General features: G+C 35.6%; 3 protein-coding genes and 1 long non-coding RNA gene across 6 annotated transcripts in view; 2 read left to right on the top strand and 2 right to left on the bottom strand.

Moving 5' to 3' along the window:
- LOC122633330 (RWD domain-containing protein 4) lies at positions 1 to 3,955 on the top strand. The gene is made up of 5 exons (XM_043821117.1): positions 1 to 868; positions 1,103 to 1,212; positions 1,292 to 1,487; positions 1,572 to 1,779; positions 3,120 to 3,955. Exons 1-4 carry the CDS (start codon positions 764 to 766, stop codon positions 1,737 to 1,739), a joined length of 579 nt encoding a protein of 192 aa, XP_043677052.1. The 5' UTR covers positions 1 to 763; the 3' UTR covers positions 1,740 to 1,779; positions 3,120 to 3,955.
- Positions 1,740 to 4,100, bottom strand: LOC122633324 (RUS family member 1). Its single transcript, XM_043821108.1, has 9 exons — positions 3,961 to 4,100; positions 3,721 to 3,878; positions 3,459 to 3,619; positions 3,125 to 3,317; positions 2,924 to 3,039; positions 2,660 to 2,856; positions 2,325 to 2,587; positions 2,061 to 2,247; positions 1,740 to 1,994 (listed from the first exon to the last, which is right to left on the bottom strand). Exons 1-9 carry the CDS (start codon positions 4,028 to 4,030, stop codon positions 1,918 to 1,920), a joined length of 1,422 nt encoding a protein of 473 aa, XP_043677043.1. The 5' UTR covers positions 4,031 to 4,100; the 3' UTR covers positions 1,740 to 1,917.
- LOC122633326 (TNF receptor-associated factor 4) overlaps positions 3,121 to 16,534 on the top strand; it is a 27,734-nt gene continuing 14,320 nt past the window's right edge. Inside the window, exons 1-3 of one of the 3 annotated variants that reach the window (XM_043821110.1) lie at positions 5,846 to 6,058; positions 6,324 to 6,560; positions 6,896 to 7,790. The gene's annotated coding sequence lies outside the window, so the exon portion shown is untranslated. Of the gene's footprint in view, positions 3,232 to 5,845; positions 6,059 to 6,323; positions 6,561 to 6,895; positions 7,791 to 7,851; positions 8,082 to 8,208; positions 8,326 to 16,534 lie in introns of those variants that run through there. The other 2 variants (XM_043821111.1, XM_043821112.1) reach the window with 2 other exon arrangements.
- The window catches only part of LOC122633332, a 10,380-nt gene continuing 5,895 nt past the window's right edge, over positions 12,050 to 16,534 (bottom strand). Inside the window, exons 2-3 of the long non-coding RNA XR_006328083.1 lie at positions 13,144 to 13,410; positions 12,050 to 13,057 (exon numbers count right to left, since the gene is read on the bottom strand). This is a non-coding gene — a long non-coding RNA (uncharacterized LOC122633332). The remainder of the gene's footprint in view (positions 13,058 to 13,143; positions 13,411 to 16,534) is intronic.

A 16,534-nucleotide genomic window follows, 5' to 3' on the forward strand; every position in this document is an offset into this window, starting at 1 on the left:
AAATAGACGATTGTCTGCCAGCTTGCAACTATGTTCGTGCAATGATACTCAGATTTTCTGATCCATTCGAAATGCGAGAAAACGTGTTTCGTAATCCTCATACGGTAAAAACTACGATAATTCGTACAAGAATTTTATGAAGAGATTAGGACAAATGATTTTAGGGTAAAAATAAGAAAATATTTTGACCGTTCGTGTTGATCGGATTTAGTTTTTACGATGTTGTTAAATATTGCCTTCGTTCATTGATGTTAACGAGAAGGAATATATTAGATCGATCGTGCAAATTACCACGTTAGTTTTGTTTTGTATTCCGAGGACTAAAGATCGAGATCCTCTCTTTCGTTATCTTATATGTAAATCCAATAATTTGATAATTATTTAATCAGTGTAGAATGTATGTTATTTTTATGAAAATCAAATCATTAGTTCGTTTTCACGCTATCTATGATATAAAATTGTCAGTATTACATTTATTCACAGTTTCTCCTATAGAAGAAAAATTTTTGTTTATATTTGATCATTGTGTAGTAATAATATATAACGTAGTATACAAGGTCGTTCCCTGCTTGCGTTTATAGTTCGTATATTGTCCGTACTGTCGTTGACGTCGCACACATTTCGTAATATCTTTTAAGAATGACGCCATCTATATAAAATGGAGTTTTGTTGAAGTTTATTTCTAACCTAATTAAAACGCATGATCGAACGTTGAGATATAAAAGTGTAAAATTATAAGGAATAAAGTAGTTGGAAAAAGGAAATGAGTGATGTCGAACTACAAGAGGAAGAAAGAGAAGTGCTACATTCTATTTATGAAGGGGATCCAGCGTTTAATCAGCTAACACCTACTACTTTTCAATACAAGGTTTGATATATTGTAAAAGTTTCGATTTGATAAAACAAATTTTTCCGACGTGGAATCATCGTTATTTTTACTTTTATGAATATTAATGAAAAATTCGAGGATTAATTTACGTTAAATTAGACCCCAGCAACTTTTGACATTTCGCCAAGTTTTTATTTTAATCCGTTTTCGTTTGAAGAAAATAACGTCGTTTTTAATGCAAGTGTTAGCGTCTAAATATATTTTTATATACAGTATGGAGAAGATAATGACATAAAGTCATTCCTATTGGAAATTTCATGGAGTGCGACATATCCATCTGAAAGGCCAAACATCAATATGAATACATTTTACAATAAGCACATGTAAGTAAGTCGACAAGGTCATCTGATTTTTTTTTGTATTCTATGGTTTTGATTAAAGGTAAATAATTGGAATATATAGTGTACAAGAGGTAAAGGATGAAGTAGTGAAACAGTTAGAAGCAGAAGCAGATCAATGGTTAGGTAGTGCCATGACATATACATTGTTCCAATATGTTCAAGAGCATCTTACAGAATTGTTATCTATGCAACCAGATTCTGTTGCCGAAATAAATTCACAAACCAGTAAACTTAAAATATCGAATGAGAATCAACAGGTAGATAAAATATATATATATAATATTCTGTTACATTGTAACAAAAAAAAATATACAAGAACTCAAAATTTCTTTATCACAAAGGTGGAAGAAACTGTAAAAAGGCCAAAGAAAGAACAACTAAGCAAAGCTCAAAAACGTAGGCAATGGAATAAAGCGGATGGAAAAGGAGAAAGACCACGAGGATGGGATTGGGTTGATATAGTGAAACATTTATCACAAACTGGTCCAAAACAAGAACAAGAGTCTTAGTTCAAATTTTGCAAGACTTTACTGTACAGATTTAAAAAAGGTGTGTCATATTTTTATAAAATGCTAGGAATAAAGTTTTCTCTCTCTTTCTCTCTCTCTCTCCCTCTCTCTCTCTCTCTCTCTTTCTCTCTCTCTCTCTTTCTCTCACACTCTCTTTCTCTCTTGACTGATCTTATAGTTATTCTTGGGTTTTTTTAATATTCCATACACATCTCCATGAATTCATGGGTAAAAGATTAATCTTCAAATTCCATCCTAAAAATTTTCGATGTATTTTATATAAAAATTATAAAGATTCTACTATTTATTACCATTACTTACCTTTGTCATCTAAATGTTTTACAAAAGTTTGATATTCTTTCTCAATAATATTATTTGTATCATAAAAGGCAGTTTCTATAGATGGAAAAGAGTTATGATACTGAAGTGAATCGTGTTTCTTATAAAGAAGGTATATACGTATTAAAGGAAATGAAGGTTTACATGTCTCAGTTGTTAATAACAATTCCTAAAAATAATATGTAAATAATCAATAAATTAATAATAAAAATGAAAGGACACTTGTGAACGATCAAAAAAACTTACAATTGGAAGTTGTTGTGACATACTTGTTAATATGCCACAGAGGCAAGCATGAAAGTATGCTTTTAATATTTCATGCTGTTCTATGTTTTTTTTTAATACCACAAAAATAATCTTTTTCTTAATATCTACAAATATTAAATATTCTTTATGTTGAAAATCTTTTAGAAAATCTTCTGTGCACTTTGATATATTATTGGCATTTCTTTTAAAAATATATGAAAGTGATACTCCTAATTTTATGTCAAATCCACATATATCTTTTGCTAGAAAAAGAATAAAATCATTAACAAAATTTTCTTAAATGTCATTAGAATAAAACTGAGAATTATTCTTACTAGGTTTCCCCAAAAGAAAAACAGATTCTTTTTTATTAATTTCTGCTGCATCAAGAACAGTTTCATGAATAAGATAATGTTTAACTAACAAAGCAAGGCGATCTTCATTTAATGTGTTTAACCGTAAAGCTTTAACTGCCGAATAATTGGCATATAAATGCACTGTTACCAAGAAGACATATAGTTCTAGTAAATATCTGTAAACAAAAAATTTATACACAACAGTAATAAATAACGTGTACGCAAGTACATCAATAAAATTACCGTTCGTCATAAATGTATGACAGTATGAAAATTCCAAGAAAAGATGCAACCAGATTAACACAAGTTTCTTGACTTCCATCTTTAGCTGATACATCTGCTAAATTGTTTTGTAACGCCTAGTGTAAAAAATAACATGTTAATTACAAACAATTTTTCCCAGTGACATCTATATGGGAAATGAATTAATTTTTTTCAGAAAACCTGATGTTGCGTTAATGCAGCTCTGGTTGCACCACCAGCCACACCAACAATAGATTTCATTGCGGTTGAAGCACACAATACGGCCATTGAATGAGCTGAGAAATAAGGTATTAGTAATTCCATGCCCATTGCCACATCATTAAGAATATCCGCAAACAATCTCCATTTTTTACATTGTCCATCTAGGTCAGTCCTAATAGATCAGAATGTTTATATATAACCGTGAAGTTACACCGTAGATTGATAATATTTAAAATTTGTCATCGATTACAAGATAAAGCTTATTAACAGTTTCTATAAGCAGTTCACATAGCAAAATTTTTATATAGCTTACCCATTCCACCATGCAAAAATTATGCGCCCGACCATACCAGTTCCGTCTTTTAAAATCCAAGTTATTGCTGCAGCTAAAGGTGTCGCAGTAGATTCTCCAACACCTACTCCTTGCATAATTGAATGAGTTGTGAGAGTACCCATTATGGTACTTGCAAAAGCCTATTGCATTTAAAAATTTTTTCTTGAATTCACTCTATTTTTTTAAACATAAAACGACGAATGAAATGTTCGCTTGTATTCTTGCATATACGAATTCTAACCTGCACTGTATCCCATATTTGATAAGGAACGTAATCAGGATGAACACTATCAGGAAATCCTTGAGGTAAAAAAACGTCTTTGATAATCGACAGGATCCCAGATAATAAGGACTTTGTATTTTTCAATCCAGTTTGTAAATTAATTATCGACGAGTGATCTAACCTCGTAACGACAATTATATATTAGAGTTATGATGAATGTTATTTATTAAAAATATTTTTCATAAAAAAGTAATTCACCTTTGGATCTAACATATATATTTTCTTCCTCATTGCCATATATTTCACTAAATAAGACTCGGTTCTGCATCGCAAATAAAAAATAATATTAATCGGTATTCGCTAGCTTACGTTCGAACTCTTGCAAGCACGTTTTTATAAGATAGTAGATAATTATTCATTATTAAATTATTTATTATCATATCGATTATTACACTCATTATTACTTAATACCCACGTAAATTAATTGATCCGATATATTTCTAAATTTGTATCATCGTTTATTTTATTTCTTATCGGTACGTATCACATCATTAATTAAAAACTGAACATTTAATTTGATTCGACTGAAATTAGCCGATAACGATACGTGCTATTGTATAAGAGAAAAAAAAAAACTAAATTATTAAAAAAGTAAATATGGATTTTTGTGCGATCGCAAAATTTGCAGGTTAGCTTTTTTACAAAATTTTCTAATCGCTTAAATAATGATATAATTTGGAAATATATTACGTATAAACTATAATGAACGAAAATGAGATACGCAACATATTGGTACGTATTCAGGAAATTGAAAAATTGCAGACAGAACTTCGAAACTTATTACCCCGTATGACCAATCGCATACATATTGAAAAACCTGTAGAAAGTTCAAATTTAGAAAGGGAATCATCATCAACGATTCGTTTTCCATCTCTCTTAACATTTTCTGGAGTAACCGAGAATTCGAACGTTAAAAAAACCGATCGCGGTTTCAGAGAAAATCATTCATCGATGATGAATATGAAAAAACAATCTGTAAAAAATGTTACGGCTTTTAAAAGAGCATCTCTGAATACTATTCATAATTCTTCCGCAAAATTGTATTATACCAGTAATAAGGAACTTCCGAATATATTAGAAAATTCCGTGAAAACACGGCCAGGAAATTTTCAATCTTCTCATTCGAAATCTATTTTGAAGGATAAGAAAATATCTAACGTTTCAACGATATCCGAAAAGATCGTTAATAATATTCCAAAAGTTCAAGATCCTACGAAATCCGAGAAGCAGAAGATAAATCAAAGTTCCAAACAAGGGAATATAAATAAGAACAAAAAGGGCGAAAATGTGGAGAAATTATCTGAACATAGAAAGAAATCGAATTTATCCTCAGGTAATTGCAGTGAGTTACGATATTTACTCTATGTAATTTTGAACATTTTCATAATAGCCGTGGAATTCACTGTACAATCCTATCCGCAGACATCGGAAATGCGGAAACACGTGGAAAAATCCGAAAACAATCAACGAATGTTCGTGTGTCAGGGAACTCAGACCGAACAAAAAAGAAGTAACAATCTTCTAACGAAAGAAGGAAATTTTAAACGCGACGTTTTCGAGAAAGTATTGAAACGTTTAGGTTATTGCATTTTGGACGATAAAACTATAAAATTTATTGGTCGTTACTCGAATGATAAAACGAGATATAGTACTGTACGTAAAGGGAAGAGGTCGCCTTTTATCACTGACAAAGGACCGAAGACCGACGAAATTTTTTCTTCTATTAATAAAGTGATTATTTGTAAAGATTTTTCAACGAACGAAGATGACAATTCAAATTCGGGTAGTAGTATGGCTACCATTTACAAGATTATCAAGAAATTCAATGGGATTGATAAAGTATCAAAGATCTTTAAGATGTCCTTGAAGGAAAAAGGTTTCTCCGATACCTTACGACGTAACAATCGATCTACAAAGGCAGAAGATAATTTAAATAATCCACTGTACTTAACTCTCGATAAGAATTTACGATCGAAATCGCTCGAAGCGATTAAAACGAAATCGTCTCCTAGGAAGAAACATCCTCTTAAATTTCTTCGTAAAATTTGTATCTGTATAAATCTCTAAAGAAAATGATCGAAGAGATATATCGAAGTGTGCGATTGATTTACTGATCGACGAAAAAGAAAAAAGAAAAAAAGGAAATCAAAATTTCTCGGATCGATCGATAAATTCGAGAGCGCCATCTAGATAAGCGATGGTCGTGCGAACTACAAAAGTGTATCCCTGACGATAGACTATATCCATACATGCCTGTACGTATGGAAAACTTGTGCACGAGTGCATTTACACACAGGTATATATGATACTTTTAATACTTGAAATACGTAATTACTTCGTCCTAAGAAATACGCATTTACTCGTCTTAAGAAAAATAATAAAAATTCTTGTATAAGATAAGATTAAAGCAAAACGTGTGGTCGATAAATTGTTTTTAAATAATTAATAATTTTGCCTATATAAAAAAAAAAAAGAAAGAAAAATGGTCTAAGAAGAAGAACGAAACATGAATGAAAAATATAAATTCATTGATTAATTCAATTTCAATCTCTTTTACATAGGTATTAGGTTGGATATAGGAGTTGAAACGAAGAGGATGTAGTTGAACGCACTGGAATAGCGCGAATAAACGATCGAGACGAGAAGTTAGAGGTTCGAATCCAGCGTCGTTATCCCCTCCGTTCGTTCCGACCCTCTCGTTTTGCAGTCAACGACTCCACGGATGGTGCTGCACTTGCGTGCACACTCGTGGATCGAGGACTACGACGGCGTTGTGCATACAGAGACGCAATAGAAAGGTGCAAGCTATTTCTCAGAGTTCGTAGATCGACGTAAAGGCGAGCTGGTGTACGACGATCGATCGATATAAGTCGAATTTAGAAGAGATTACGTAACAACGTTAGAATTTACAGAACCAATCCAATCAACTTGTAACTATCGAATACGTTTAATCGAACATTCCGCATAAAGTTCCACGATTTAACTGATTTACCTGATTATAATAAGTTAGTAGTCGTAAATGGTATTCGACAATTCGCATGCCGTTTGCGTGTATTACCTGGACGGATTCCAAACTTAGAATTCCTCGAATGTTCACGCATCGTAGAATTAACTTGATTTCTTTTTATTACAGACACTAGTTGCTACTCCAGAACACTAGGGAGTTATTGCTAACGTAACAGGATCACACACACGCATGTACTCGCTAAGAGGATCGTGTACAACAAGATGAGGAAAAATAAGAAGAAATAAAAATAATGGAGACTGGCTAGGGACCACTAAAGACCCCGTAGTACCTATCCGTATACTTAGCAAGATCGTTTTCTTTCAACACTCAGCCTCGATTCTTTATATCCTGTCCTCCTTCATCCGGTCGATCTTCATTTTAGGAACAAGAAACCTTGGAAGTATTCAAGTTCCTCTTTTATCCTTTTTGAAAAATATCGATAGAAATAGCGCGATGGTCGTTTAAAATGGAAAAAAAGCAAAACGACAAAAAAAGCACAAAAACAATAACAAAAAAAAAAAAGAAGCAAAGGAAAAAAAAACAATACAGAAACATTGGAAAGGAATTTCAATCCCCTTTTACCTACGACTTACATACTTACTTTACTTTTCTCTCGTCATCCTGTTTTCCTCTTTCCTCTCGTTACCTTTTGTCTCCTTGTCGGTCTTCTTCCTACGTATATCCCCCCCACCCTGATATATCCCACGATCCCTCTCTGTCTCTGGCACTTCCTGTGTTCCGCCACGTTCACCTGTCCGCCGGCACACCGCCACCACATCGCTACCACACCACCTGCCTTCGTAAAAGCACCTAGGCGCGAGGCACGAGGCGAACGTGGCTAAGCCATGTCCTAGGGAGTAGAGACTTTAGTTTCGTGGTATATCAGTTCTCGTATCGCCTACCAACAACAAGTGTGTGACTCCCCTTGTGTGCCACAGAGGCTTAACTTACTCTACACCTCTCTCTCTCTGGAAACTCAACGCAGTCAATGTTAAGCTACCGTTGACTTCGGTCACTCATCGTGAGTTTTCCCTTTCGTCGAAGATAACTCGTACTATTCAAAGAGCGATCATATATATTGAGGTATATCTTGTCTCTCTTTCTCTCTCTCTCTCTCTCTCTCTCTCTGTCTATCTCTATCTACTTCTAAATATATTCGGACACGTGCAATCGTCGATTCCGAGCGTGCTTTTATTGGCTTAAACCACTTGTTGCGCCTCTCGACAGCCTCGGTACATATACATACTTTGTGTTGCCTTCCTGACGTTCGATAACAGTAAGGTTGTGATCCAACGATTTTCCTCGACGAGTGGTAAGTTCATTCGTGAATACTTGAGCTAATATCTAAACTATCATGTTGCATTGTTAAGATATGTTGGATCGACGGATTTTTATTGTTGTTATTGTTGTTGTTGTTGTTGTTGTTGTTGTGTTTGTAGGAATTCGAGAACGTTGGATTTATTATCGAACGAGATATTTATCATTCAACTTTTCTGCGTTTTCTCGCAACGAAAATCATAGAGTTGCTTTAGGATGACATCCGATTACCTTGTTCGGTAAGTCCACTTTTTCGTATTCGTTACTCGCTCTTGAAGTTTCATCATCGCGTAAGAATTTATTCGTTAAATATTTTCACCAAGAGAACTTTCGATTATATTATAAACAATATAGCAGAGAGAGATAGAGAGAGGGATACTGAGACTGATCAGAAAATCTTCGAGGAGTCGAACGATTCGATTTGAAACACAAATTCGATGGATTGATATTCGTGTCAGGTAGAAAAGCTATCGGATCAATGGACACCTTGTAAATGTGTAAGCGAACACCGGATCAGTCTTCGCATACACGCACGTTAAAGTTTTCTTCTTTTGGATTTGGATACCGATACTGGATACTAATCGATACGAACGCGTAGTCCGTAGACAAAATTATAAACAAAATTCTCAAGTTTACTACCGAGAAAAAGAGAGAGTGTTCAAGAGAGAAAGAGAGAGACAGGGAGATGTTAGACTGATGTAAGATGAACCAGAATAGATAAGAACTTTATATTTACTTGTACTTCTGCCTTATTTGAAACATCTTTTAAGTTTGGAAATAGTTCTGCATATGTGACTTTAGATTGTAATGCGATAACCTTAAGATCATTGCGGAATAATTCTTTGATAATATCGTTCGTTACCTTCATTTCGTTGCAAGTAGCAAACATAATTAAAAATGATAACGAGAAAGAGGGCAAACATTGAATGCAATTAACGATCGCTTGTGTTATCTCAAGTTTGTTGTATTGTACATATGATACGTAAGAATCGTATGAGACGACTTTTGAACTTCGTTCTTTACGATGAAGATAATGCTGATGATTATTAGCGTTGTTATTATTATTATAATTATATTATTGTTATTATTTATTTATTTTTTTATTAATTCAAGACTAGTAAGATTCTATAAAAGGAAAGCCTAAGGAGGTCACACGTACCTATTTACACACGCCCACGAAACTGTTTACCTATCTAGCGAAGTAGCCTCGCGGCGGCTACCATAAACGCGACCGGCACGTTATTGCCGTTTATCTATTTCTGTCTCTTAATGCGTTGCTTACGTACCTTTGGAATTTGCTGGTAAATACGTAAAGGAGCAGAAGGATTTTGTGGTCGAGCAAAGACACGTTACTTTTCCATTGTCGTGTCTGACTTTCGCAGAAAAAAATCTGACGTTTTTTATCCTTCCTTCCGGTATCATTTATGCTTTCATGCACCGTAATAAAATTCGAACGAAATTTTTAGGATAAGGAGCGTGAATTTTTTTCAGCCGAATTTTAACTCGAAAATACGAGGCCGTCAAATTCTAAAAAACTCTTTAGTCAATATGTTAACGATATTTATTACTATCGAGATCTTTTTTTTTTTTTTTTTTTCATCGACACTACTTGATTTTTTTTTTTTATCTTCAGGAATACATGATGCAGTTTCTCTCGTTAATCAAAAATTTCGTAAAACGAAATGAATTTATCCGACTGTTTCTATCGAGTAGGAATATAAAAGAAAAAAAGAAAAAAAAAAGAAGAACAAAACAAAATGAAACCTCAAACAAAAATGATAAACAATTCCTGAGAAAAGTTGAGAAACAATAAGATGGTAAAGAAGAAGAGACTTCCTCAGCGTCTGACATTTGCTTGCCATTTGTTTCCTGCACGCTCGGACGTTTCTACCTCGCATACGAATTATAAAGGAATTATTGCGAAAGAAGAATATATATACATACATACACACACACACACACAGAGAAATCCAATACTAGAATCGATAAAATTCTCTCGAGAGAAAAAAAAGGGAGAAAATTTCATCGTCATGGAACGGAATGTCGAATCTCGATTTAATGCGAACGTACTATACAGACAACTCTAAGATTTCCAAAGAAAAATGTTGCTAGATCTAAAGAAGAAGAAAATGAAGAAGGGGAAGAAGAAGAAGAAGGAGTAAGAGAAAAAGAAGAAAAAAAAGTGATATCGATTGGAAAAAAAGGCGAATTCTCTAGCGAATTCACTTGAAACGAGGCCAACTAACTCAACTAAACGATCCTTCGAGCTTAATTGTCGGCTGTGGTAGTTATATAGAAATCGAAATAGTTTATATACTCTACGAACGACAGGAATGTAGAGAAAAGTATCTTCCTGAATTGACATTTTCCTGTTGCTCGCCTCCGCGGCCGTTCACACGTGCCTCGCGTTAAACTCTCGTAGTATTCATCTACCCCGTGTCCGCTTGCGGATCGGTCTCGATACTTGCATACCTAGATTTAAATAAAGAACGTTATCAAGACGTCGTTTTATAATTCTCGACGATCAATTGATCATGAATAAAAAAAAAAGAAAAAATGAGAAACTTGATCGAGATAAATAGATAAATGTATCTTTTACATCGATATGATTAGTCGTTCAATCGGGACACTCGGTATCAACGAGCAAGCCAATCTTTTCTCGAACTCGACTTCCAGCAAACTTTCTCTCATCTCCTCGCATGGGGAATCTAACGAGTAAATGTTTCGTTTTGGTAAAAGTTTGCGAGATTTTTTTTCTTCCTTCGACGTTTGTTACGTACATAATAGTTATTGTTTGAATATTATTATAAGATATTTCAAAGATTTTAGAAAAGAAGGATTAGAATTTTTTCCTTGGCAAAGTCGATCCTATCGATTACGATATGATCGTGTAAAAAGACTAAATTTAAAGGATCTCGATCGATTATTGTCGATCGTACGTGTTAAGCACGTTTGCTTGCAGTTATCCTTGCAGCTGCCTGCAAGCCCGTAGAGAGCCAGGCACAGGCAGCCTCTTGACAGCTGCAGCTTTTTCCATCTACACTGGTTACTCTGGTTTTAATGCCGTAACTCCTTCGCTGCAGGCCAATACCACTCGATATATAGTGTGCTATCTGTTAAAAAAGAAAAAGAAAAAAAAACACAGAAGAGAAAGAAAGAGACAAGCTTCGGATGGAAATATAAGTTCATCCTTCAGCTTTTTCTTTTGTTATAACTGTGCATAAGTATAAGAACTCACGAGATATGTCGTGAGATTATTTATAAGACACATCTTGTTTTGTTTTACAAACTAATCTAAGTTTTATCTTTCTCTCTGTTCCTTTATTACTTCTATCTTGATTAGGTACTCCTACTTACATTACGTATATCTCTTGAAAGGAAAAAGAACGTTCAGTTTTTTCGATGTTTGCTGAGTCTTCGTGCAGGCAGGTGCAGTCAGTATTCGGGTATACATATCTCGTGGAAGAAAAAAAAAAGATGAAAGAACAAAAGAAAAAAGAGAAAAGGGAAGAAAAAAAAATAAGAAAAAAAGAAAAATTCGAGTCGACTCGTGCCTTCTTCGCGTTCGTGGGCAAGCTATTTAAAACGTAGCAGCCTCTGGCACACAGCCTCGCCTTATGTTTGATTTTGCTTGCTCGCTCGCGAAAGCATATCGAGCAAACTCTCTTGGCGCGAACGCACAACGTAGAGACAGATGTTTCACGACCTACTCTTCTTTCTTCCCATCATCGTTTCTTTCTGCCAGTTTCGTCGACTCGTCGAAAGCTGCTCTTCTCATTTTCTTTTTTCTTTTTTGTCCTTTTCTCTGTTTCTTTCTCTTTCTCTCTAACACGACACTCACTCGAAATCTTATAGGAACGTGTGGAGAATGTAGTTAATCGATAATGCGATTACGTGTTGTAAAAAAAGAAAAGAAAGAAATGAAAAGAAAAGAACAAAAAATCAATTTCGTTCGCGCGCATTCCAATCGTTTAAATGACTCTTCGATGGCACGTCTGAATGCTCGAGAAGATTGGTTTGTTGAGACTCGAGATGAACTCGCGGCTTATCCTTTCACTCGGCCGTTTTATGATAGGAGTCTCCCAGTGCCCGAGACGTACCCACGTAAATATGTATATATATATATGTGCGTGTGTCTACCGTGCGGTTACTCAACCGTACGTAAGAAATAATACAAGGTGTTCACTTCGTATTTGGAATGGTTTCAAACGGGAGTTTGCATAATCAAATAGTTTCTTTTTTTTTATAAGTAATCCTTTTTATTCGAGCATTTTCGTCATTCATTGATATTTTCGAATCGAGACCGAAGATCGAAGGCAAAGCGAAATGTAGTTTCACGCGTGTCTTTGCAGATGTTTTATATGTTTTCGTCATTAGGGTTATAACTAACATAAGCATATACTGGATGAATCGACTGGCTCGAAAACCGGTCGTAATAGTTTCAGTTTCCGGTCCCCTTCCATCGCTCGCAATTAGTCCCTTGTTTTCGCTTTTGTCAGCTCGACGATGACGACGATGTAGTTAATTGAAATCTTCTACAAATGATACTCACGCACGCATGATTAGTACGTATATTAATGTGTATATATATATATACACATACATACATACATACATACATACATACATATATATATATATATGCATAGACACATATATTCTCTAATATCTTAGCTAAAAATAGTCGTTTCAATGCTGAGCACATGTGGATCCAATTTAGTTTGGACTAGGGACATACTAATCTGAATAAATAATTATAAATACACTTTTCTCTTAAGTGGATTATTATTATTTTTTTTTTAATGAACACATACGGTAAAATGAAGAATTAAAGATATAAAGTAGCCTTGTTAATTGCTCAGGCAAGTTTCGCAAACTTACATCCGGTCGTTGCATTTGCTTCTGAAAGCGTTCTTATCGTCGCATTGTCTTCCAAGTGCAACTGCGTAACCATCCTTTCGCCTGCCATAACTTGAACGAGAAGAATAAGAAGAAGACATGCGTGAAACTTAAATACATACATACATACATACATACATACATACATACATACATACATACATCGCAGCATAATTCTTTTCTCTTTCCTTTTTTTCTTTCCTCCTTCGCTTTGCTCAAAATATATACACATATAAACAGACACATACACAAGTCGTAAACTCGCTCATATGTATATGTAAGAGGAGCAGATGTACACGTGGCACAGGAAGTTTAGTTTTACACAAGGAGCAGCTGACCGATGCGAGCATTCCGGCTCGGAGGATGGTCTCAGTGGTTGGTTGCTTTCGAAAGGGGGATGACGATGATGATGTCTGCGTCTCAACCTAGTGCAACGTAGATACTACACCCACATGTTCCTCGATGTCACGGAAATGATCGAGTAGAGGAGAGAGAGAGAGAGAGAGAGAGAGAGAGAGAGAGAGAGAGAGAGAGAAAACAGGCTAAAAGGGACAAGAGCTTCTCGAAGCGGTCCATTAACTCGCACAACCACCAGTTTTTTCTATAAGCCGTCCGATAACTTCTAAATCACGCGTTCTACTTAATTAGAAGAAGAAACGTGACTTTCAATGAAAATATATATATGTATGTATGTATATATGTATCCATACATAGTATATAAATGATAAATGATATGGATGATATTTTTTCTCGAGGCAAGATTTTATTATCGATCGTTCTACGTTTTATGATAAATAAAATAAAAAAGTATAATTGGTGCAAGGTGCAAAGACGAAAATGCTTCGCTTTTTTTCTTTCTTCTTCTTCTTTTTTTTTTTCCTTTCGTTCGGCCAAACTCAAATTTGCCTGAAGATTTTGTAACTCGTCGGTGTTTAAGGAAGATGAAGAGCAAGAGGAGGAAAGGAGGAGGAGGAGGAGGAGGAGGAGGAGGAGGAGGAGGATGAGGAGGAGGAGGAGGATGCAGAAAAGCTGCCGGTCAGATTGTGAGCAAGGGAAGAGAGCTGCAGCTGCTGTGACAGCTGCAAACTTCCCAATATTATTCTCTGAGCGTGTTCCTATCCTCCGAATGCTTGGTCCCTTCGGTTCTTCTCTCTTTCCAGGTGCTTCTCGTATCGGCACCTTGAAAACATTTTCTTTGTTACTCCTCTCTGAAAAAGAGTTCCTCTCGTTGCCAAGAAGAAAAAGACGAGAAAAGGAGAGACGAGAGACGAACGCGAACACGTGTGATCGACCACGTGCGTTTCACCTCGATCCTAAAACTAATTGCGAGGCCTATTACAAAGAATTTCCAAAAGAAATATATCTTTACGCGCGTAGAATCTCTACTCGAGCGCGAAAGAAAATCAACTAACGATTTACTAGTATTTGATAATTATTTGTAAAATCAAACGTCCTCGTTCCAATTGCAGACGTTACACTCTTGACTATATTTCGCAAAACAATATCTCGTAATTATGTCAAAAATCGTTGTAATAATAGAATCGCGATTAATTCGTGATCGATAGATCCTTGTATAGCGATTCGTGAGATCACGGTCTTGTTATGCCGAGATATAAGACGACGGGTTAAGGATTGTTACGAAACTGAACATATGCATACGAAATGAATTGAAATGTTCGATCTTTGCTCGATGACTGTACGCGTTGCGAGGCTAGATTTCAACGAGAGGATAGTGTGTTATCGAGTCGTCGGTGTTATTGAGAAAGATGAAGAAAAAGAAACGAGTAGGAAAAAGAAGAAGAAGGAAAACGAAACGTCCGACCGATGTTAAAACTTGACGGTAAATCTTTCAATAATGAAAATCTCTTTTTCCGAAGGCGATGAAATATGCCATAAAAGAAAATCAGAACGATCGTAATAACCTGATTGTTAACAGTTTCATCGAGTAGTCCCTTGATATGAACAAGAAACGTCACGCACCAATTATACAGATACCCACAGAGAATTTACTTACATCCTACTGTAAGACTAACCTCGATCGAATTGCGAATAAAAGCGAGAGATCGAGTGTAATGCCGATCGTAGGATATATGTGGATACATATGTATGTATCTCGAATAACATCTTCGATTCCAATTTTAATTCGCAGGACGTATTCTCATTTTAATATCGATCGTAGTCTTTCGTGCAGAAACGAGCATCGTCGATTTTATTCGATCAAGAAGAAGAAAATTTGATTGGGGAGTTATATACACGTGGTTGGACCGAGGGACACCTGCTGCCTCTTCTTGCCTTTTTAAAAAGGGACCTCGAATGGTACACCCTTGGATCTGGGATTTCTTTCTTCCGCGAGAACACACAATGGTTTCCTGAACACCTGATTTTATTCTCCTACAAAGAGAAAATCTCGTCTCTCTCTCTCTCTCTCTCTCTCTCTCTCTCTCTCTCTCTCTCTCCCTCTCTCTTTTTCTCCCAATTTTTTTACGTTCACTTCGTTGAACACTATCTAGAGAATAATTCGTGCAATATGCTTTTGATCGTAATCTTTTTAGAAGGGTTGCCTCGAACATATGTCATCGTAATTAAGGATTTCAGAGGGATGTCCTCCTCGTGCTTTTCCTTTCGAACGTCAATTATACATAAATAGACGATACACGGTAGCAGGATAGTACCGTACAATAAAAACTTTTATCTTATACCATCGATCGTAGAAAGAATTTGGGCCTTACGGTCCGTGACACGAAATCGGAGAATGGGAACAGATGGTATTTGAATAGTATACCATGTGGTGGCCCAGGAAGAATAGAACATTTCAAATTCCATATTTTCCATGCGTTTCTTTTTCATCGTTATAAGAAAGCTCAATTATGAGTCTGGATTTTAACAAAATCATAGATGAAAAAAAAGAGAAAAAAAGAAAAAAAGAATTAAAAAAATGTTTTTCAAAAAAATAAAAAAAAAAAACCAAAAAAAAAAAAATAGATAGAAAAGCGATTTAATTCGAGAGTTAATCGATATTCACTCGGATTCGCTTTCAAACGCGATCGATAGCGTTCGAATATCGACTTCGAATGGGAGGAAATCTCGAGTAAATGTGCTCGATACTGGACACACCGGCTGCTGCCGATGCTGGCTGTTTGCTACATCAGGATCGAGAAGAGGGGTCCGTCTGGGTCCGATTGGTGGGGGGAAGGTCGAAGAAGGCCGCAACTGGCTAGATCCTGTCCGTATACACTTTAACTCGCCGTGAATGTGCAAAGTCGTCTCACACAACTCCCTACAATGTCGTTTTCTCTCCCCACTTATATTCGAATCTGCAGTTGGCAACACGAGATCATATAGGGTATAACATACATACGTATCAACGTATATACGTGCGCGCGTGTCTTTCTCTCTCTCTCTCTCTCTCTCTCTCTCTCTCTCTCTCTCTGTCTTTTCTCGCCAGTGGTATGTGTATGTGAGATGGAGAGAGAAAAAGAAAGAGAGACAAAAAGAGACGAATTCTTTTTCTACTTGAAAGGGTAAAAGGCTAGAAGAAGTATCGACTCT

The sequence above is a fragment of the Vespula pensylvanica genome, chromosome 12, assembly GCF_014466175.1.
Source record: "Vespula pensylvanica isolate Volc-1 chromosome 12, ASM1446617v1, whole genome shotgun sequence".
Taxonomy (NCBI): domain Eukaryota; kingdom Metazoa; phylum Arthropoda; class Insecta; order Hymenoptera; family Vespidae; genus Vespula; species Vespula pensylvanica.